The sequence below is a fragment of the Natator depressus genome, chromosome 7, assembly GCF_965152275.1.
Source record: "Natator depressus isolate rNatDep1 chromosome 7, rNatDep2.hap1, whole genome shotgun sequence".
Classification (NCBI taxonomy): Eukaryota; Metazoa; Chordata; order Testudines; family Cheloniidae; genus Natator; species Natator depressus.
This window is the reverse complement of record NC_134240.1, coordinates 77,007,608-77,030,691: the sequence shown is the minus strand read 5'-3', so window position 1 is coordinate 77,030,691 and position 23,084 is coordinate 77,007,608. Positions and strand designations below refer to the sequence as shown.

The following is a 23,084-nucleotide window of genomic DNA, read 5'->3' as shown; positions in this document are numbered from 1 at the left end:
GGCTGCCATTTGCAGGCATGGGGCCTGGCTACACTAGAGAGTTTAGTGTGCCACTGTAAGCTCTGTAATGTAGCTGCTCTAAGCTGAAGGGAGAAAGCTCTCCCATCAGCTTTATTCCAGCCCCCGTGAGTGGCAGTAACTACTTCACTCCCGAGCAACATAATTTATGCCGACATAAGATGTAGTGCAGACATAGCCTAACAGATTCCACCGAAGGACGGGATTGTATTGTTTGTACCTTTATAGATCTCCTTTAGCTCCTCCACCCTTTTCTTTCTTTTCTTTTTCTGATTTGTGGACCATGATCTTTAAGTCCTTTATTTGCTGAGTCAAACTCATATTCCCAATATTAAGCCTTGTAACAACATTGCCTTTTGCTTGTCCTTTTTGCATTTCTTACCCAGCATTATCTGTTGGAGTTCATTTTCCAGTCTGTCCTAGTATCCCCCAAATACATCTGTGGGGAGTCCACAGGGGCCTCCTTTGGATTCAATTCACCCCTCCGGTGCCCTGTAAACGTCTTCAAATTTGAACACTTCTAATGACATTGCTAAGCTTCTGGGTTGTGAACCTTGACCGAAAAGCTACACGTATAATAAATTACACATTACCTGTTCCAGATGCATGGATCCTGGTTGAGTCACAGCACCACTAATGGCGGGATGACTTCTGAGACCTCTTCCACTCGGCTTCCCAAGAACTCAGTTCCAGCTTTCGTCACTCAGGTATCCTTATTCGGCACACAGCAGTGCTCTGCTGATTAGATTCAAACACGGGGGAGATGGGGGAGATGAATGCAGGATACATCACATCTCCAAAGTTACACAGAAACCCTCTCCCTTTATATACATTACATATCTCATTGCATTCACTATACGTTGTATAATTTATTGATTGGATTGGCTACTTCACAGGAACCAATCCCTGTGCAGCATGTGCTGTCCGTGCACTGCCCATACTTCGACTTCCTCTTTACCTGATCTCTATATTCCTAACTTATTATGTCCCTTGTTATCTAGCTCATAATAAATAGTTCTCTGGGTGTTCTCCCTCTTCTCTTAGTTGGCTCAGACATTCTGTCTTTTTAGCCTACTGATGTATTTACTTATCTTATTTAGCACAAACATTCTGTTTTCAACCTGATGATTCATTTATATCCCTAATTCTATTTTCCAAAAAATGAGCCATCCCTCCATGTATTAATTACTCATGTCGGGCCAGGCCTCAGCTACAATAATAGATTAGACATTGATCCCTTGACTAGAAAATGAGATTTTTAATCATTTATAATCTTGACCATTGAACATACTTTTGCAAATTTTGGGAGACTATATTAAGGCTGGCTAGGAAGTATAAGTCTCTTGGAATTATAGTGAAGAATCACTGTTCTAAAATGTAGTGTTTGAGACCATTATTGTCAAATGTTATGGGTTGGTGAGATAATGTCTTTTATTGGACCAAATTCTGTTGGTGAAAGAGACAAGATTTTGAGCTTACACAGAGCTCGTTGTCACAGCTAAATACAAGATGGAACAGATTGTTTAGCATAAGAAGTTAACACATAGTCTAAGAGACTGGTCAAGGTGAAGTGGCCCGTTAGCAGCTCTGCAGTCAGAGGACACAAAATGGAGGTTAGTGGATTACAGATTGTTGTAGTAAATCATAAATCTACATGTTGTGATAGGCATGTGTAGGATCCATGGATCTTGAAAGGTGTGTGGTGGGGGTACTGATCCTGGTAGTAGTGGAGCTATGTCCACTGGTTTTACATCTGTTGTTGTTGCAGGGTCTGGTGCTGCTTTGAGTTGGTTGGTCCTGGTCTGTGGGGAGCTTGCTTCTGATGATGAGCTTGGTGAGACTGGGGGGTTGTTTGAAGGCCAGAAGAGGGGATTCGGGAAAGGTTTCTTTCAGGATGAGTATGGCTTTTAATAGTTTAATGATACCCCATGTCACGTGTTTATGGGTTGTTTTTTAATGTGGGAGAGAGAAATGTTTAGCATTGATATAGTACATTTCTTTAATAAGTGAAGTATATTGACAGAGCTCTAGACATTGGAAAATAGGGGTACACTGACAAATGCCTTTGAGGTGATTAAGGCTAAATGATTCACCAGAACAGTACCGCAGAGGAAGTTATTCCTGTTGAAACTCAGAGCATCATCTTCTAATCCCTAAAGTGTGTGTACTAGCCAGACTGAAACTTTTTGTAGGAGTTATTTGTCCTCCATTATGTTGTCAAAAAAGTGGCAGTCTGACCTTCTGCTCTGACCAAGTGTTACCGACAAAAGGAAGGCGCCAAGAGAATGTTGAACCAGGAAAAGCTCCAAAGCCATGAATTACAACCGTAATCTTTTTGTTTTTTTGTGGGAGGTTAACTTTGGAAGTATTAGTGACCTGATACTGTCCCTACTCTCTCTTGTGTTCCCCTTTACTGCTCTGTTATTTGTCCTCCCTCCCTCCCCCCCCCACATGCTGCTCCACAATGGGAGGCAGGAGCATTCAATTATGCCACTCAGAGGCTGGACTGAGTGTCACAGGTGTACCAGGCTTTAACTTGGGCTGTCAGGGTGCTACACGAGCCTCCATCTGTGTACACGGGAGCTGCTCTTAAAGTTGGCTACAACAGGGACCACCATGGAATTAGGAAGGGAAAATGAGTGGCTTACAAGGAGCCACTTGTCAGTTTACCTGCAACAGCAAGGTTGGATCTAGGGTCCTGTAGCTCTCCAACTCCTCCTACTCCTTTCCTCTTCCCTGACTTCACAGGGGCTACTGACATGCTTAGAGTGAAGTATATGCAAAAGTGTTTTGATGGATCATGTCCTTAGTATGCATCTGTTTAGTTTTCTATTCCTAAAGTTAACAGTATTGGCGAGTAGCCTCCCCTTCATATGCAAGTAGGAGTTGTGTGCATTTTTGCAGAGAGAATATACTTCATTCTCTTCATCTGAGTTTAATCTACTGTAATTTAAATCAGAAATTGGCAGAATTTAGCACTAACACCTAAATTACGCAAAGCCCAAATTCACACAGCTACAGTATATGAGTCATGTTTGAAATCTTGCCAAGAGATGGGAGGGTATTTTTCAGGTTATTTGTATGCACAGGTTTTAGTCAGGATCTTTCCAAGCACTTTAAGATTTCCAAAAAGGTGAAAGTCACACAATGGTTTAGAGTGCCAACACATAGGGAGATGTATGTGAGGGGGAGAACTAGAAGTTAAGGGTGCTCAGCATTTACTGCAGATTACTGAAACAAATAATTTTACAAATATAATGTACCTATCTCTGTTTATGTTTTTTGTTTCCTTTTTAAATTTATTTCAGTCTGGACATGTCAGTTTCACTTTTGTTTATAGTCACTTCAGCTGTCAGGTTCACAGTGCCACAGTCTTTGAGCTGCAAAGTGAAATGTTGTTGATGTTGCTGCTTTTATTTTATTTTCCTAGTGGTAGATTCAGATTCATTATGATCTCTTTAGCTTGCATTCACGGACATTGCCCTTCCTGTTTTTTTTTTTTTTTTTTTTAAAGGGGCCAGAAGATGGGGCTGAATGACAGAATTTTCAGATTTTTACCAAGGCCTTCGCTGTGCTACTCAGGGCCCCAGTTATTTTCTAGGTACAGTCAGGTAGACTTGAGTTTGCTGTGATTTTTAAAATATTATGCTACAGTATTGATTTTTTTTTTAAACTGAGCAATAGATTTTCACTGTACGCTCAAATCCTGGTCAAGGGACCCAGCATTGATCTCACATCAGTTTTATATTAGTGTAACTACACTGAATTCAGTAGCTATTCCTGATTAATACCAGGGTAAGTGAACTAAGAATCTGGCCAAGTACTTACTGCATATCATTTACATATAGGTGTATGCTTGTATCTGTCAGCAATGGTGTATTTTTTTCACCTGTACTATGAACAGGAAAGTGCAGTATTTTTCTTTTTAGTGTTAATGAGAAGTAATCACTGTCACAAATACACATGCTAATTTGTAGTACTGATCCCTATCTGTTACTGATACTGGGCCAAATCCTGAGTTCATTACTGAGTCCATCCTTAGTGTGTGGAATGGGCATTTGCCTGAGTACTGATGAATTAAAATCCCAGTGAAGACTTAAGGGTTTTACCCATGGAATTTTTAGCAATTATTAATTACTTGTATTACAGTAATACCTAGCATCAGTTCCCCATGCTAGCTTTGTGTGCATAGACACTGTATTATAGATAAATAAAATGAACTGTTGTGCATTTTGTTACATGAAATATACCGACTTGAAAGGATAAATAATTTTCCCAGTATCTTTCTGCCACAATAGTTGAAGAAAAGGTTGCCTTGTATCTGAAGAACTGAAGATGAGACAATATTATTGTACGTACTGGCTCCATGTTGCTGTTTAGCCAAGTGCAGGCTGTTTTTAGGGGAGGTATAGGTTGTGCATTTAAGTTAATTATTAAAAACCTGAGTTTTGGTCATTTAAAGCCAATTTACTAAAAATAAAAGAAATCTCTTTCTATTTCAAATGAGTTTTGTTGTCAAGGCAACAAAGGGGCTGCAGATAGCAAGAATACGACGAATCCTGTAGCACAGGGGTCGGCAACCTTTCAGAAGTGGTGTGCCGAGTCTTCCTTTATTCACTCTAATTTAAGGTTTCGCTTGCCAGTAATACATTTTAACGTTTTTTAGAAGGTCTCTTTCTATAAGTCTATAATATATAACTAAACTATTGTTGTATGTAAAGTAAATAAGGTTTTTAAAATGTTTAAGAAGCTTCATTTAAAATTAAATTAAAATGCAGAGCCCCCTCGGACCGGTGGCCAGGACCTGGGCAGTGTGAGTGCCACTGAAAATCAGCTCGTGTGCCGTCTTTGGCATGCGTGCCAGAGGTTGCCTACCCCTGCTGTAGCATTTTGTCAGGTCAAGTACATCAGCAGTGTCCAGCCCATCTGTGGATTCTGAGAAGTGATTACTACTCTCATAGGTAGTCCCTTTATGGAGCTGACTGGGACTAGTTTTCCTCCTCCGAGCAATTACTGTTTCATGCTTTTCTGAATAAGAAAAGGAATGAGCCATTTTCTTACTAGATGTTATGAGCAGTGTGTCCCATAGTGGATGATTTTCAAGAAGCCACAATGTTAATGGCTCAAATGTTGAAAGAAGGCTGTAGAATTACTAACAAGAGATAAAATAGGGACAAAAAGGAGAAAAGAGGTGTCAATAATGACTGGGCTTTGCATTTTGAGGTTCTTGATTTTTCTCAAATGAACTAGTGCTGAGGCAAAATAGTCAAATATGTCAAGAGGAAAAAATCCCTCCCACTGAACACCTTTCATCCAGGACACAGAAAATCCCTGGGAGAGAACTTTCTCAAGAAAAGCCGAAGAGATACTTCCCCCTATCTTGCTCAGGAATTAAAAGTAAAAGTAGGGAGGGTGCAATTTTGTTGTTTTACGCTGTGCTCAATCTAAGGGAAAAAGTGGGTGCAAGTACCTTAAGCATGCAAGCATGGTGCAAACACCTGTAGCCTAGTGGACCGAGTACAGTATTAGGAGAGCAGGATTCCATTCCAGACTGTGTGACTGACTCTCTGCCTGACCTCGAGCAAGTTACTTAAATTATTTGTGCCTCGGTTTCCCCTGTAAAATGGAGATGATAATACCTAGCTCTTTTCATAATTAGAGCTTAAAGTGCTTTACAAAGGTGATTAGTAGCATTCTTCCCATTTTACAGATGGGAAACTGAGGCACGGGGAAGAAAATGACTTGCCCAAGCTCACTTAGGAGGAAGAACCAGGGCTTGAACCCAGGTTGTCTAACAGCTTGTCTAGTGACTTATCTACTAAGCTATATTAGCTTTACATAAACTACTTTATGAAGTGCTTTAGGGCAGAGGTTCTCAACTTTTTTCTCACTGAGCCGTGCGCCCCGCCCCCCATGCTATAAAAACTCCACGGCCCAGCTGTGCCACAACAATTGATTTTCTGCATATAAAAGCCAGGGCCAGCATTCAGGGATATAAGCAGGGCAATTGCGCAGGGCCCTGTGCCACAAGGGGAACTGTGAAGCTAAGTTGCTCAGGCTTTGGCTTCAGCCCTGGGTGGTGGGGCTCAGGGCTCCAGGCTTCAGCCCCATGCGGTGGGGCTTTAGCTTTCTGCCCTGGGTCCCAGTGAGTCTAACACTAGCCCTGCTAGGAGGACCCCCTGAAACCTGCTCGTGGCCCCCAAGATGGCCCCAGACCCCTGGTTGAGAACCACTGCTTTAGGGTACTCTCTGAAGTGCTTCTCATCCACATACAAAAGTGTGTAGAACTAAACCAGTTAGAGAACTGTTTAGAATAGACAGTGCATTTAACAGGCCTGGGACTGGTTCAATCTAAACCATTTCAGTGCCAGTGTGGACATGAAAAAGCCAAAACAGTTCACCTTGTCCTCCCACTGCTGTCTTCCAGTGCACTGATGGCCTATTGAAATCTCCCAGAACACACTGCTTTTGGAAACTGTAGGACATTGTGACAGAATGCACTCCTGTATTCACACCCTACACACTATTTTAATAAACTTTGCACAAGGAATGCCTTGTAAGGTATCATTTTAAAATGCATAATTTGCTGGTCAGTATTGTCCTGATAAAATATATGTGGCAACATTGCTTGTGAGTTATATGATTTTCCTGTATGATATTAACACATTTGAAACCCCAAAGCCCTGCCCAGGCAGAAGTCAGGTCTGTCCTAAATAAAGGAAGATATGTGTGCTTGCCTTAATTTGCATTTAAGCAGTAAACAGAGTTATCAAGCAGGAAGGGAAAACAAAGGATGCTCAAAACAGGTGAAAAAAGTCAGCAGGGAACTTCCTTCCACATAGACTCTTCATCTGCTAGTTCCCAGCTGGAAATCCTTTTCAAAGAGGAAGAGGAGACTATAAAAAGGAGCAAACACCCCAAGACACCCCCCCTCTCTCCCTGCCCATTGCATTCTCTGCACCTGAGAAAACAAAAGGAAACAGCCATTGGAATTTGGCCCTGAAGAGTTAGGTCAGTAACCGTGCTGGAAGCATATGGTGAGGAATTTTACTTGAATCTAATATAGTTTGTTAAGTTAGGCACTAGTAAGCATTGTGTCTTTATTTTTCTTGTAACCATTTCTGACTTTTATGCCTCATTACTTGTACTCACTTAAAATTTCTCTTTATAGTTAATAAGCTTGTTTCACTGTTTTATCTAATCCAATGTGTTCAAGTTGAAGTGTCTGGATAACTCTATTTAAGATAATAAAATGGTATATTATTCCCTTAAACGAGTAATGGATTTAAAATATATCTACTGTCCAGGAGAGGGCAGTACAGGACATACATTTCTGGGGTTAAATCCGGGAGTGGAGGCGTGTTGGGGGTCACCCTTAAGTATAACTAAGGCTGGTGAGGGCCAGGGTGTAACTGGCAGGCTGAAGTTACACACAAACACTCACTGCATGCTGGAAGGCAGTGAGTGGCCCAGGTGGGAGCTACTTCAGCCAGGCATTGTAAGGCACCCAAGGTTGCAGGGCAGAGGTGACGCAGCCCCCCACTGGTCTGAATTGTGCCCTGGTATGTAACAGACACATACCTAGAGGGCATTGTAACTTGAAAAGGTTTAGAATAGCTGTAGTATGGATGCAGGACAAACCTGTAACTGTTCTTAAACTAAAACAGTATGGCTAGAGTGTATGCAATGAACAGTTTTTGCTTAAATCAGTCCAGCAAGTTGAATTACAAACAGTTCAGTTACCTATTGTACAACTAGCTAAAAGTACGTGCCCCAAAAGATGAAAGAGCAAAGCAGAGGAGTATAATTCACATAAAGAATGGCCATTGCTGCCAGAGTTCTTTCAAAATGAGATGGAGATCTGCTTAACAGAATAGGATCTTGTTTTTGAAAAAAAAAAAGCTGCCCCACACAGAAAAGGAAAAAAGAGAATGAAAGAAAGCAATAAGGCATATCACAATATCTTAAAGAAAGATTTCTCCCTACAGCAAAGCATTTTTCTCATTGGGACTTATTAAAATATAGACATTTTCTGCAAAAGAGAAAGAAATGAACAAAGCACACCATCAAAGCAGAATCTTGAGCAGTTTCATTCTGATAGTGTGCCTCTCTAATTGAGATTGGAGGGTGAGGAACACATCCCTTTAAAGGTTTCATACCAAATGTCTTCTGCATATGCAGGAACTAAATGTTAAATAAATCACACTGATTTCCCTAGTGAAAGAAATCTGGCTTTCTTATTTTGAAGAAGGCTGTGTAAAAAGGAACTGAGAGTTAGCATCTGCAACTAATTAGTTTGTGTTTGTATCTAAATCACAGAAGCTAAGTTTCTAAAATTAGAAATGCAATAGAATAATGTAAAAAGAGCAAGTCTGCCGTCCCCCCCAGCTCAAAAAAAACCCCAAACCTGTGGTGACTGTCCACCTCCATATCAGGGAATGTGGTGCGCAGCCTCCACTAAGCATGATGTAAACCGTCTGAGTCTGTTTCCCCTGTTCCCCCCAATCCCACCTCCCTGAGATCTGATTTGTATGCAGAGGAGACCCTCATCTTTGTGTTAATCTCTTCTTAGAGGGAAGTGGGAACCAGATGTCTCCACAGCATCATTGCTCTCTTCTGTGGATGCTGTACATGGCTGTCTGTAGGTCCAGACAGGAAGGAAGAGGGGGTAAGCAAGGGTAGGATCTGTGGTGAACACACTTTGTGCCCCGCACCAACCCCACAGAAATTTGTGGCTCTTGAAGAAGTCATTGCAGAAGATGGGAGTATTTGACAGGCTATAAGGGAACATGGGAAGGCCTCTTCTTGACAACATAAAGGGCCAGAGTCTCAACCAGGTTTATATGGCACTCAGCAGCCACTGTTGGAAGGGAATTCCCTACTGGCACATCTGCACCAAAGCAAGTCCCTGTTTCTCTTCCTTATCTTCAGGGTTTCAGGGCATGTTGAGGAAGAGAGAGGGCATGTCAGGGATAGAGTATAAGAGAGCACTGCTGTACTGACATAAGGTCCATTAAGGACCCTGTACGAGTGAGGTACATCTCTGCCTGGAAATAGCTCTGAGTAGGAATGGCCCTTGGACTCAGGGAGCTATAAGGCACTTCCCCCTGCCCACTACCTTTGCCAACCAGCGATCTGGCACTGGAGACAATCAAGCCCTGTGTCTTCAAACCCATCTAAAATAATAGTGGTTTTACTGGCTGCCTGGGGGAAATAAGGAGTAAGATGTTTCCAAACCTCCCCTCCTTCAGACCCTCTCACCCCACCTTTCCTTCCTTGTTTCCGTCTCTTCTGTGTTGTTGGTATTTGTAGTTTCTATTTTGCATTTGGTGTGAAGGACTGGTGTGAAGGACATTGCTCCACCAGAAGAAAGGCTTGCAGATCAAAGTTGCTGCACCTGAAACGTGCACTAAATGAATGGCGTTAATGAACCTTTTAAACTACAAGTTAACTAGAGAAAGGCCATTTCTTTACAATAACATCTTCAAAAAGGCTCAGTCAAACCAATGGGCTTCCTATAGGATGAAGAAAAGGAAGGCAATAAAAGGGTGGATTTAAAAGGAAAGTATAGAGTGCTTATTAGCTCCTAAACATCCATGAGATGAAAGTGCTTGGTGCTCTCAGGTATTAGAGCGTGGATTGACATTAGTGTTCAATATTCATGCTGTAACCAAGTGACAAGTCAAGCCAAGACAGAATAAAGCACAGCAGTACAGCCAATTAGAAGTTCTTTTCCTCTTCCATAAAAGATTGCTTATATTAATGATGGAGACATAATGATGTGAAGAATAAGAACAATCTGATAGGCACTTAGGGTGAAATTCACCTTAGTGCAGAGGGACAGCATGAGGACTATACATCATTTAAGGCAGGCCCTATTTTGATCTTAGTGCTGCATAGAGCTTGCGTTGACCTTCTGTACTGGAGTAAATTTCAGCCAGTTATCTATTTAAAACATTGCTGTTTCTAGGACTTGTCCCTGTAACCTTTTCCCGTGTGAGCAATCCTTAGGGAAACAGTCCCACTAAATTCAGTGGAACTTCTTGCATGAGTAAGGTCTGCTGGATTGGCCCCAATCCTGCAGTGAGATCTATCTGAGTGACAGGGTATGCCCGCACAGAACTTATTGCAGGACTGCGCCTTTTAGTTACCTTTGCCTTTTGCCTCAAAATAATGCCCAAATAGTACAACATTACACACAAGGGTGATGAAGTTAACACTGCAATTTAAATGCATTTTAATGTATTGGTTTTGATTAATTTTACCCATTAGAATTCTTAGATATGTTTTGGTAAAAACAAGCTGGTGGTATTATCTTATTTCATACTGTCATAAATATAAAGGGAAGGGTAATCACCTTTAAAATCCCTCCTGGCCAGAGGAAAAATCCTTTCACCTGTAAAGGGTTAAGAAGCTAAAGGTAACCTCGCTGGCACCTGACCAAAATGACCAATGAGAAGACAAGATACTTTCAAAAGCTGGGAGGAGGGAGAAAAACAAAGGGTCTGTGTCTGTCTGTGTGATGCTTTTGTCGGGGACAGAACAGGAATGGAGTCTTAGAACTTAGTAAGTAATCTAGCTAGGTATGTGTTAGATTATGATTTCTTTAAATGGCTGAGAAAATAGCTGTGCTGAATAGAATGAATATTCCTGTCTGTGTGTCTTTTTTGTAACTTAAGGTTTTGCCTAGAGGGATTCTTTATGTTTTGAATCTAATTACCCTGTAAGGTATTTACCATCCCGATTTTATAGAGGTGATTCTTTTTTACTTCTATTAAAAGTTTTCTTGTAAGAAAACTGAATGCTTTTTCATTGTTCTTAAGATCCAAGCGTTTGGGTCTGTGGTCACCTATGCAAATTGGTGAGGATTTTTACCAAACCTTCCCCAGGAAGTGGGGTGCAAGGGTTGGGAGGATTTTGGGGGGGAAAGACGTTTCCAAACGACGCTTTCCTAATAAAAATAAACCCAGATAAACGTTTGATGGTGGCAGTGGAAGTCCAAGGGCAAAGGGTAAAATAGTTTGTACCTTGGGGAAGTTTTAACCTAAGCTGGTAAAAGTAAGCTTAGGAGGTTTTCATGCAGGTCCCCACATCTGTACCCTAGAGTTCAGAGTGGGGAAGGAACCTTGACACATACTTACTATTTATAAGACTCGTACCAAAAAAATGTCAGCAATTTAAGTCACTGGCATGGGCAAGTGATTTTGTGCACAAAGAAGTTTCAGGAATTGGAGATGTTCTCATTTAGGTGGACTAAAATGAAATACTGAAGACTTCAAATAACATCCAAGACCTTTTCAAAAAACTCTGTGCTAAGCACTATTGCAGACAGTTACAAAAAACATCAATCACCGGACATTACTAAACAAACATGTGGTCTGATGGTGCAACGAAAGCCAAGGGTGTTCATCATCTTGAAGAATCAAGCCCATGTGCAGCAAGATTCTTCACATGCAAAATAAACAGTCTCAGGTTCCTTCTTCCATGCAATATGCTGGATACAGTCTTGAAGGCATGTATGATTAGCCACATCTGGCTAAATTTGAGACTGAAAATTGAAAGAATGTGGCTTACCCAAAGGAAAACGCTGATGTCTTTCTTTCATATTTTGTTGCAGGCAGATGCCTGATAGCTCAATATAATTTGGACCTACAGAACAAGAACAAATTGCCCACATCAAAATATGCTTTGCTCCCATATCCATCCCCAAATTAAGTGACTAATTGTTTTGTTGAACACACATTACCTGTTTTGGAAAAATATTTAGGAGTGTGAAATATTCCCCCATTTTTTAAAGTTAAAAAATATTATATAGTTATTCAAGGGTGGCGGGGTGGGGGGGAGAACCTAAAACATTTCTTAATTTGTTAAATGGCTTTTTTTACCCCAGGTTGAAATAGTGGCTGGGAAGAGTAGAGACAGTGCTCTAGCATTCTAGTTTGTTTTTAAAATAACTTTATTTACATAATTATGATGACTATATTCAAAGTCTAGAAAATCTATGCAACCAAATATGGATAGACTTGTGTGTGTGTGTCTCTCTCTCTCTCTCTCTCTACTCACACACACGCGTGCGACACTGGTTCTTTTTTATTCTTCAGGATGAAATGGGCTATAAAAATGTAAGATACTATTTATTATTGCTATTATTTATAACCGAAAACAATAAAAATGAAATAGGATGTTGTCTCTGCTCATATAGCAGATCATGAAACAGTTAGAAGGACTATAGAAATAGCTGACAACCCAACCACAGGTAAAATGTGCTCACTATTAAACCTCAGCTTTATAATAACTGTGAATAAAATAGTTCTTCCTCAGAGGCAAAAATAGTATAATTAGCACCTTGCACTAAGCAGAGCATATACACATCTTGGCTAGAGTGGAAACTTATCCTCTTCCTGGGGTTTGACCTTAATGTTAAATTAAACAACAGCAAAAGATAGCTTGGTTGTGCCTAGCATGAAATCCTGGCTCTATTGACTTATTATTCTGATTATTATTTTATTATTTGTATTACAGTAGTACTTAGGAGCCCTGGTCATGGATCAGGACCCCACTGTGCTAGGTGCTGCACAAACATAGAATAAAAAAAGATGGGTCCTGCCCCAAGGAGCTTACAATCTCTGTGGAAAACAAGGTGGATACAGACATACGGGGGAGTACAAGGAAACAATGAAACAATATTGGTCAGCAGGATAGGCAGAGGTCTCAGCACAGCAGCAGTCTAACTGTTGTAGAGTCAGGATTTCATCATAGAATTTTCTTGTCTGGATCTCTCTGCCCCTAGATCCATCTGCCGGAGAGACACACATTCTAACCCCTCTTCTATCGGAGCAGACAAAAATCGATCTAACCTCAGAGTGACTCAGCAAAAATACTACTTCAGCTCTATAGCACGTGCAAGCATTTGATATCAATATGACTAGATTTGGCAGAATGCAATTTTTGGTTTTTTTTAATATATTCAACAGATAATACCTGTTTATTTTTAAGCATTTATTTTTATCTATTTAAATTTTCGAAGTTGGGAGAAATGGGGGATGGGGCAGACAATTATTTAATGACAGTAGATGTTGAGATTAAAAAAATTAAGTTTGTTGCCGTTAGCCACAAGTTAACAACATCATATGTCAAAATATACCAAGTCAATATCCTTAAATCAAACTCTAAGTTCTCAAGCATTGCTTGTCTGACTTCGCATATCTGCAAATTTTGATTATTATCAAAAGAAAATATTTTTTTTGTGTTAGTGTGCGTGCAGTAAAATCAACAGTTACTGACATTTGCCCATAAAAATCTAATCCTTCCAAGCCTAAGGATGACTCACCAGATTGTTCTTATTTCAGTGTGGATTCCTCGTGGGAATATTTCATAGGGGCAAAATCTTCACGTGTATCTTTCACTCTAAATAAATAAGTAAATCTCTCTAAACTCTCATACAGAAGACAAAGCAAAAACCTCAAACAACCCACATTCCATCCTCACATTTCATATGGCTTCATAACACTGCAATGAACACTACTGTTCAAAGAGTACAGCTTTACCTCTAATAATGTAGGATAGAGAGAAGGACAGTCGAGTTCTAACTTAGCAGGAACAAATGGTAGAAAAGTAGAAGCTGGAAACCTTCCAAATGGAAAACTAACAGTCAGCCCCAAATTTTAAAAACTATTTTTGCTGACTGGTGTTATGTCTTTAGAAATAAAAACCCTGATTGAACTACTCTGTAATTTCTTGATATATACACCCTTGGGAAAGCACAGAACTGATAGCTTTGGAAGTTTTACCTGAGTAAGGCCTGCAAGAGTAAGACCATAAATAAATCTCCAACCACAAATGGTTACCGTGCTGATTTAAAAAAAAAAAACCACATTATTTAGTAATGATTTATTACTTCTCATTGGGAATTTACTTTCATACTCCAATGTAACATTTTACCTTAATCCTTTCTATATCTCCTCTCTTTCCTTTCATCCCACCAAAATAGGGTGACCCAGATAGCAAGTGTGAAAAATCGGGATGGGGTGGTGGGGTAATAGAAGCTCATATTAAAAAAAACAAACAAAAAACCCAAATATCAGGACTGTCCCTATAAAATTGGGACATCTGGTCACCCTACACCAAAATGACAGAAGCTCATCTATGCAGTTCACAGCCAATTTGTAACTTAGAAGAAGCTAACAAAAATTATAGCCTTGTGACTAGACAGCATATTTATAAAATTTGTATATGCAGATCAAACAAATTCACTAGAAATATAGATATCTTAGACCCCTAAGTATAACTAAGATAGCTAATGAGGCAAATTAATTGCTTACAGAGTAGAAACATTTCTGCAGTCAGAGTGATGCTTTTGCACATGATTAAATAATCCTACGCCAGTGCCCCTCTAATTCACAAACTGTATGACAACGATGTAGAAGACTCTAAATGATGAGGTGAACAAATAGTATTTGCTCCTGTTCATTTTTTCACTACACATACCAAACAGGTGCTGTTTCTTCCATCTGTTATCTGTGTTAATAATTGAACTGTCAACTCAGAAAGTGCTTTCTCAGGGGCACTTTTTTTTTTTTCAATCAATAGAGCTATTACCATATATATTCTTCTTCAAGTGATTGCCCACATGGATTCCACTTCTGGTGTGCATTTGCCCCATGCACATGACATTGGTTCTTTTGACCAGCAATGTTTCTTGGAACCGTGTCTGCACCCTGGATGCTCTCTCACACACACACCTCTATCCAAGGGCACAAAGGGTGGAGCAGGCCCAACCATCCCTCGGTTCCTTCTTACTGACGTGTTCGTAAGAGAGAATCCATGTCCGCTTCTCGTGCAGATTGTGCAACTCAAATCCTTTTTGTATATATAGTTAATTAGTATATTAGCATAGATAATATAGTTAGTTTGTTCTGATTATATTTTTTCTCTCTGTTGGCTGTAAAAAAACAGAACAACTTTGTTAGTGTTAGGAACTACTCAAACACTGGGATTTAGCCTCCATGACTGAAGCAAAGTCCTCATGCTTCAAAACATTTCCCTCTTGTGAATGCGACTATTCCACTGAAAAATGGGCACTCAAAATGACTTTTGCCTTGGGGACAGGCATATGCTCAATATGTATTCAGTTTGTCTTTCATTTTCAAAGAGGACTCAAACAGTGAGAGAGTCCCACCTTAAATTATTTCTCCTGGAGTGTTCGATGAGAGCCTTCTCAGATCTAGAGGAAAAAGGCTGTAACACAATGTTTCCTAAGTGGTGGGTCCTTCCAAAAAGAACTAGGTAAGTCCATGGAGGATAGGTCCATCAATGGCTATTAACAAGGATGGACAGTGGTGGTGTCCCTAGCCTCTGTTTGCCAGAAGCTGGGAATGGACAACAAGGGATGGATCACTTGATGATTACCTGGTCTGTTCATTCCCTCTCAGGCACCTGGCATTGGCTACTGTTGGAAGACAGGATACTGGACTAGATGGACCTTTGGTCTGACTCAGTATGGCCGTTCTTATGTCCTGACCCACTAGTGGGTTGCGGGAAAGTTCTAGATGGGTTGTGGCACCCAAAGCAAACGTATGTTTCTCTTAGCATTGTGAGGAGAGGAGGCCCAGAAAGAGGAGGCTGGGTATGGAGAGTAAGCCTGCCCTGCACTCACCCTGGACTGGCAGCTCCTTTCATGTGAGACTAGGCTTGCAACACTTAAGAGCAGGAAGCCGGGCACAGCCCTGTGGGACAGGAGCTGCTGCTGTGGGGGAGTCATGAGTGTGGGTCTGTCTCTGTCTCCAATCCCCTTCCCAGGGCTTCCTTCCACACTGGGCTGTGATTAGGGTTGCGGTGCCGGGGTAGATATTTAATTGTGGGTAGAAAAAAAAAGAGAAAATGAAGTTGGTGGGTCACTTTAGTGAAAGGTTTGGCAATCACAACTCTAACAGACCTGAACAGGCTTCATCCCTGAGCGCTCCTGTGAGTTGTGGTTTAACCCCGAGCTCCTGGGCTCATTCACCAGAGAAGGCATCATCTATTGAGACTGGTATAGCAGCTAAGTCCTCCTCCAGCTGTCATATGAAAGGGGGTAGAAAGGAAAACTGATTCTTCACCCTCTCCAGGACCAAGTAAAAATAAAAGGCATACATCACTTCAGGCTGCTCAAAGGGTTCACTGCCAAAATTGGGTTCCTCTGACACCCTGACAGAGCCCAGTCTCCAAACAACACTACCGTTTTGAGTGAACCTCAGTACTTCACCTGGTACCAATTGCTTGGAACCTACATCAGCACACCTAATGCTGACAGCCCTGGCACCTGCAACCAAGGTGCTAGCCATCACAAAACAGTTGCTCTCACCACTGAGAGTACCAAACTATTTCTCAGATCACTCTGTACCAAAAGGACTGCACAGCCTGTCACCATTATTGTCTGTGTCTGTGAGAGTGCCTTGTACAGTACTGACTAATGACACCATGATGGTGCTAAACACTTCTTCAGTGCCAACAAAAGGTAGACTTAGCTCACCCTGGAACCCCTGTGAGGGTAGCCCTGCTGCTAGAGGAGGAGTACACCTGTTCTTCCTCCACTTTAGAGCATCCACTACCCACTCACCTCAGCCCCATTCACTTGACCCTTATTGGTCAGACAGCAAGTCTAGGACCATTACTATAACCATAAGGGATCTAGGAAAGCGCACTCACCATGGTATCCATCTGCATTGCAACTAGACCCTGACCCCTGTTAGATAATGTTAGATCCTGGCCCTACTGAGGGCCTGTGACATGCAGCCAGCAAGGAAACCGAGCTCTACTTCCTCCTCTAAAGCTAGATCTCCATCCCCTGGAAAGTCCCACAGGGTTATTCAAGAGGCATAGGTGGCGCTCACTCCTCACACTCTTCAGCAAGAAGAACAGGGAAGTGAAGATGAACACCTGCAAACTAAGGAACAACTAATTCCAGCAGCTATCTCCTCATCCTCCCCAGGTGATGCAGTTGTGCCCACTACTTCTAATCAGCCAGGTGATTATGAGACATTTCAAGAACTTCAGCTCTGAATGACAGTTACTATTGAAATCCCTGTAAAGGTAGTGCAGAAAAAAATCTGGGGAGGTAAGGCATGAGAGCATCTAGGGTGCTGCAGAGTGCTGCCCCAGTAGACACTGCTGGCCAAAAGAATTTGATCTCGTGCATGGGGCGCATGTGCAACAGAAGTGGAATCTGTGTGCACAACACTTCTCAAAAACAAAAACCCACAGTGACAATGGGGTTAGAAACTTTGTATGAGCAATTTTAGTATCTAAAGCGATGTCAAATTGAAGTTCAGGACTAGAGATGTAGTTGCCTTGATTATTAATGTAATTGTTTGACCAACTCAAAACTGCTTTCCAAATTTACATGGGAAGATTTTTTGTAACTGTATATTTCTATTACAAAATATATTCTGACTGCAGTTATCCAAAATAAAGACATTTGCAAGAGGCTGAGCTATCTAGTCCTAGTCCTGCAAAGCATGTAAGCATTATTCTTAACATTAAGCATGCTGAGTAGTCCCAATTTCTGGATTCTATATGATAGGAGAAAAGCACATGCTAATAATTATTAGCCTTATACTGTTTTGGTCTTTTAATATTTCTGCTAGAAATATTACAAACTACAGATATTACTGACATATTTTATTGATCTGGTAAATCTCTGATATTTCCATAAATACTGTAGAAAAGCACTTTCTTAATTTAAAGAATTAATTTAATTTCCATTGCCATCTGGAATTCCAGAAGCAACTAGCAGAGCACTCCAAAATTGTAAAACTCTCAAACAAAAGGTGGGCAAACTATTACTCATCAAACCCTCAACGTCCTTTCTTCATCCATCATTTCCATCTTGTTTGAATTAGGTTTTAGCCAGCTGTCTCTCATCCAAAGGATTCACCCTCATAAAGGATATCCATCCAGGTCAAGACTGAGGCACACACATGGAAGGAAGCTTTCTCTGTTCAGTCTGTTTTATGGACAAAAAGCTTGATCTACTGACCATTTAGGTCTACGGAAGGACTCTCGTTGACTTCAACTGTTGTTGGATCAGGCTCAAATAAAAGATGTTTGTTGCTAGGGCTAACACCTGTCTCTTTAAATTAGCACTAACTTTACTTTAATAAGAAGCAGAAGAAGATCAAAGTTGAACTAAATTCCTTTGGTGACAAATCTGTGCCATTAGCTGCATCTAAAATGGTGGTATGTGATGGTAATCCTTAGTAATGCTTCCTTTTTCAATTTAAAATTAAACTCTGAGAAATCAAATGCTATAAAGCCTTGCAAATACTTGCCTATACAAGATTTATATGTGACATATTTCCACTCAGGAGAATATCTAAATAGAGTACAGTATGTGTTGAACACATTTCTGCCAGAAATGTTTGATATTCAAAGAGTAGGTGTAACAAGCTGTGGGAACCAAGAAATTAAGAAAAATATTGCAATGCTGTCAAGAGTAAGTGTAGACATTTTATTCCCACTAAACTAAAAAGAAAAGCCTTACATTTAGAATAATTTGCTGACGCAACACTCAAGCAAAGCAGTAATTTAGATAGATAGTGATGTTTCTTCTACTACCCAACTTCTCTTCTGCTAAAAGAAAGCTAAATCTTTTAATTATTTAACTGCTGTGATGTACAACAGGTGGTGAATAAAAGGATGGCTTGAGGGGCTGATTCTTCTGAAAAAATCTTCTGTCTGTAGATCACCAAAGCCAGGATATGGATCCTGGGCCTAATTCCAGCCTCCTTCTGCTGTTTTGTGCTGCTCCATCTTCAGCAGAATAAAGGAGTCAGAGGCTGGTTTTACCGACTATCTAGGTACTCCACTTGTGGCATAGGGCCAGCATAGTAGCTTTATGACACTTGACTGCAAAGGTGGCATAAAGCCCACCTCATCCCCAGTTCAGAATATCTGCCTGTATCTCCATAGCAGGTCAACCTAGTCAGAGTTAATCAAGTCTGGCCTGCAAAAACAGAAACAACTCACTCCTTCTAAAAATGCAATGTAAAAACATCAATCCCACATTTATTTAAGAGAAAAGGAATAACACTTTTGTTGGAAACCCTCTTTTGACATGTTTTATTTTTAAACTTAAACATCTTTCAGCTCAAATGAATATAAACCCTGATTTTATAGCAAAACTAGGGCCGTTGTAAATAAACACAAATTACAACCAAAGCAAATGGAGATGAAACTGAATGAAAGACTAAATTTTGAATTAAAATGTTTCTAGTATAAAATAAAATGATGTTTGAACCAGCTGGGGAAAAAATGGACTCAAGGAGAGTAATAAATACTCACATTCATTTGGACCCAATCACACTGTGATTATACACACACAACTTTCATTGATTTCTTCTTGGTTCCAATTCAAGTCAATGTCTGTTAAATGTGTAAGGGCTGCAGGCATGACCCCCTTTATGCTATTAATAGAATGACATTGTGAGGCCCATTAAGATGGATTTGACAAAGTGTGCTTCACAAGCATTCTAATTAGCAATGTAAAATTCTAGAAAGGCTCCCACAGAATCCCATTGGTTGTCTTTACTACAAGGGGGAAAAAAAACCTCTTTCAGAGATGTTAAAAGAGTAGTTAATGGTGACTGGCCTCACTTGTCCTTGCAACGATTGATCACAGCCACACACCCACACTGTTTTTGGCAGAACCATTTTGGTGCACTCTTGAGACTTCCATCCTGTTAAACTCCGTAGTATTTCTGGAAGCGAGTGCTCATAGGAAACTTGAATAATGGTTGATTGGAAGAATTAGCTAAGTTGTGAAATACCTGGAGCAACTATTGGGTTGCAGATGCATGGTGTTGTATCTGCATTGCAAGTACCTAGTGTGATGCCAACAGACAGGATCGAACCTGGGGCCTCTGAAGCTTAAAGCATGAGCCAACTGGTTGTTAGCTAAGGCTGTAGCGCTGACTCAATCTCTTTCTCTAATTCAGGGGTGGGTAAACTTTTTGGCCCGAGAGCCACATCGGGGTTGTGAAACTGTATGGAGGGCCGGGTAGGGAAGGCTGTGCCTCCCCAAACAGCTTGGCCCCCGCCCTCATCCGCCCCCTCCCACTTCCTGCCCCCTGGCTGCCCCCCCTCAGAACCTCCGACCCATCCAACCTTCCCTGCTCCTTGTCCCCTGACCACCCCCTTGGCTCCCGGGACCCCTGCCCCTAACTGCCCCCCGGGACTCCACCCCCTATCCAAATCCCCCTGCTCCCTGTCCTTGACTGCCCCGCCCCCTGTCCACACCCCCGTCCCCTGACAGCCCCCCTGGGACTCCCACGCCTATCCAACCCTCTCCTACTCCCCATCCCCTGACTGCCCCGCCCCCTATTGGAACTAGGAGGAGTGGTAGATACGCTGGAGGGCAGGGATAGGATACAGAGGGACCTAGACAAATTGGAGGATTGGGCCAAAAGAAATCTTATGAGGTTCAATAAGGATAAGTGCAGGGTCCTGCACTTAGGACGGAAGAACCCAATGCACAGCTACAGACTAGGGACCGAATGGCTAGGCAGCAGTTCTGCGGAAAAGGACCTAGGGGTTACAGTGGATGAGAAGCTGGACATGAGTCAGCAGTGTGCCCTTGTTGTCAAGAAGGCCAATGGCATTTTGGGATGTATAAGTAGGGGCATAGCCAGCAGATCGAGGGACGTGATCATTCCCCTCTATTTGACATTGGTGAGGCCTCATCTGGAGTACTGTGTCCAGTTTTGGGCCCCACACTACAAGAAGGATGTGGATAAATTGGAGAGAGTCCAGCGAAGGGCAACAAAAATGGTTAGGGGTCTGGAACACATGACTTATGAGGAGAGGCTGAGGGAACTGGGATTGTTTAGTCTGCAGAAGAGAAGAATGAGGGGGGATTTGATAGCTGCTTTCAACTACCTGAAAGGGGGTTCCAAAGAGGATGGCTCTAGACTGTTCTCAGTGGTAGCAGATGACAGAACAAGGAGTAATGGTCTCAAGTTGCAGTGGGGGAGGTTTAGGTTGGATATTAGGAAACTTTTTCACGAGGAGGGTGGTGAAACACTGGAATGCGTTACCTAAGGAGGTGGTGGAATCTCCTTCCTTAGAAGTTTTTAAGGTCAGGCTTGACAAAGCCCTGGCTGGGATGATTTAATTGGGGATCGGTCCTGCTTTGAGCAGGGGGTTGGACTAGATGACCTCCTGAGGTCCCTTCCAACCCTGATATTCTATGATTCTATCCATACCCCCACCCCCTAACCACCCCCCCAGTACTCCCACGCCTATCCAATCCCTCCCCGTTTCCCATCCCCTGACCATTCCCCCCCAGAACCTCCGCCCCATCCAACCGCCCCCTGCTCCCTGTCCCCTGACTGCCCCTCAGGATCCCTTGCCCCTTACCCAACCCCCCCTCCCCATCCCCTTACCAAGCTGCTCAGAGTGGCAGGAGCTCACAGCCCTGCTGGAGCCAGCCATGCCGCCCGTGCTGCCCAGCAGGCCAGAGCGCTAGCAGCGCGTCATCGTCACTGCGGGGGAGGGGCCGGGGGCTAGCCTCCCCGGCTGGGAGCTCAGAGGTCAGGCACGACGGTCCTGCGGGCCGGATGTGGCCCGCAGGCCGTAGTTTGCCCACCTCTGCTCTAACTGGTCTTGGTGCCACCAGATGGGACAGAACACCACACTCAGGAGGAGGTGTGTGGGTTACATACGTCCCCTAGCTAAGGAAGCGCGTCCTGAGCTTCAGAGACTTCCCAGTTGAAATCCCAGACGAGCCCCCACTTGTAATGCCAAGAGACCCTGGTCGTCGGCAGGCAGGATCAAAGCTGGGGCCTCTGTGGCTTAAAGCATGAGCCTCTACTGGCTATTAGCTACAGCTGTAGAGCAGATACAATCTAATTGGTCTCGGTGCCACTAGATGGGACAGAACACCACACCCAGGAGGTGTGTGGGTTACACTGGCACAATGGGGTCATGGCCTCTAGGTGCTACCAAAAGACAAATAAGTAATAATTAGCATGTTCTATTCATTGGAATCATGTTACGGGTTATGCAGTATCATAACATACTCTGTCTGTTTATGTTTGGATCGGGACTAAGAACTGCTAGCCTTGTGCATCAATTTTCAAAGCAATTCTTAGAAGTCATTCATACTTATGGAAATGTCCCCCAAAATATTCTGCCAAGTCTGTGGGTTAGTATTAAAATATGTAGGGGATGCAAGTTTAGTAAATGGATCTTTTTTGCCAGGCCAGTAGAGCCCTGACACATTACAGTAAAGATGATTTTAAATTTTGGGAAGAGGTGGCCTCTCACATTGGATGAAATTCAGTCCAGCATAAGGCCCTCTGCACTACATAAACTCCGCAGTTGGGCTGTATAAATGGGCTGTGCTGTGGCCTAACATACGGCCTTCTGCATCCTGAGTGGGTTTCTCCAATGAATTCAAATATTCCAGCACTGAGGCTAGTTACAAATGGTTCAGCACAAATGGGATTTTGGGGGCTTGAGCCATGCCACCTATGGCTATATAATCTAGGGTGTCAACTCCCCACCCGCAGAATGTGCAGTCACTATTCTAGTCCATACACTGGGACACTGGGATATCAGCAATGGAGGAGCTATGTTGTAGCCTGGAGCCCATTGCATGTTGGGACTGAATACCATACTATCTGCTCCCACTTAGTTCCCCAAACAGTTACACAGACTTCTTGTGGGGAGGTGTGAATTCCATCCCATATGGGCTCTTCATGCCAGTTGATTCAGGGTTGTGTTACCTGCTGTGCAGAAAGCAAGCACTGTACCTTTCTGCTTAGACTGTAAATGCCATGGGACAATTTTTACTCTCAAACGCATGTGTAACCCTGATGAAGCAATGGAGTTTTAGATTCTCTAAATCTCATAATACTTTATATTAACATATTGTTCCATCCATTAGAGTTCTGGATTTATCCCACTCCAGCCAACAGCATTCAGTTGTGTCACAAATGCTAACTTATATTTTCTGAAGAAATGTGGTTTCATGAGAGTAAATGGGAATTATTATCTAAGGAAAGGCTTAAAGGGAAAAACCAAGGTCT

General features: G+C 42.1%; 1 protein-coding gene across 1 annotated transcript in view; it reads left to right on the top strand.

Annotated features, from left to right (window-relative positions):
- RTKN2 (rhotekin 2) overlaps positions 1-23,084 on the top strand; it is a 266,798-nt gene that overhangs the window by 180,299 nt on the left and 63,415 nt on the right. The window contains exon 2 of the mRNA XM_074958848.1: positions 621-725. Coding sequence (XP_074814949.1) covers positions 621-725 — 105 coding nt within the window. The remainder of the gene's footprint in view (positions 1-620; positions 726-23,084) is intronic.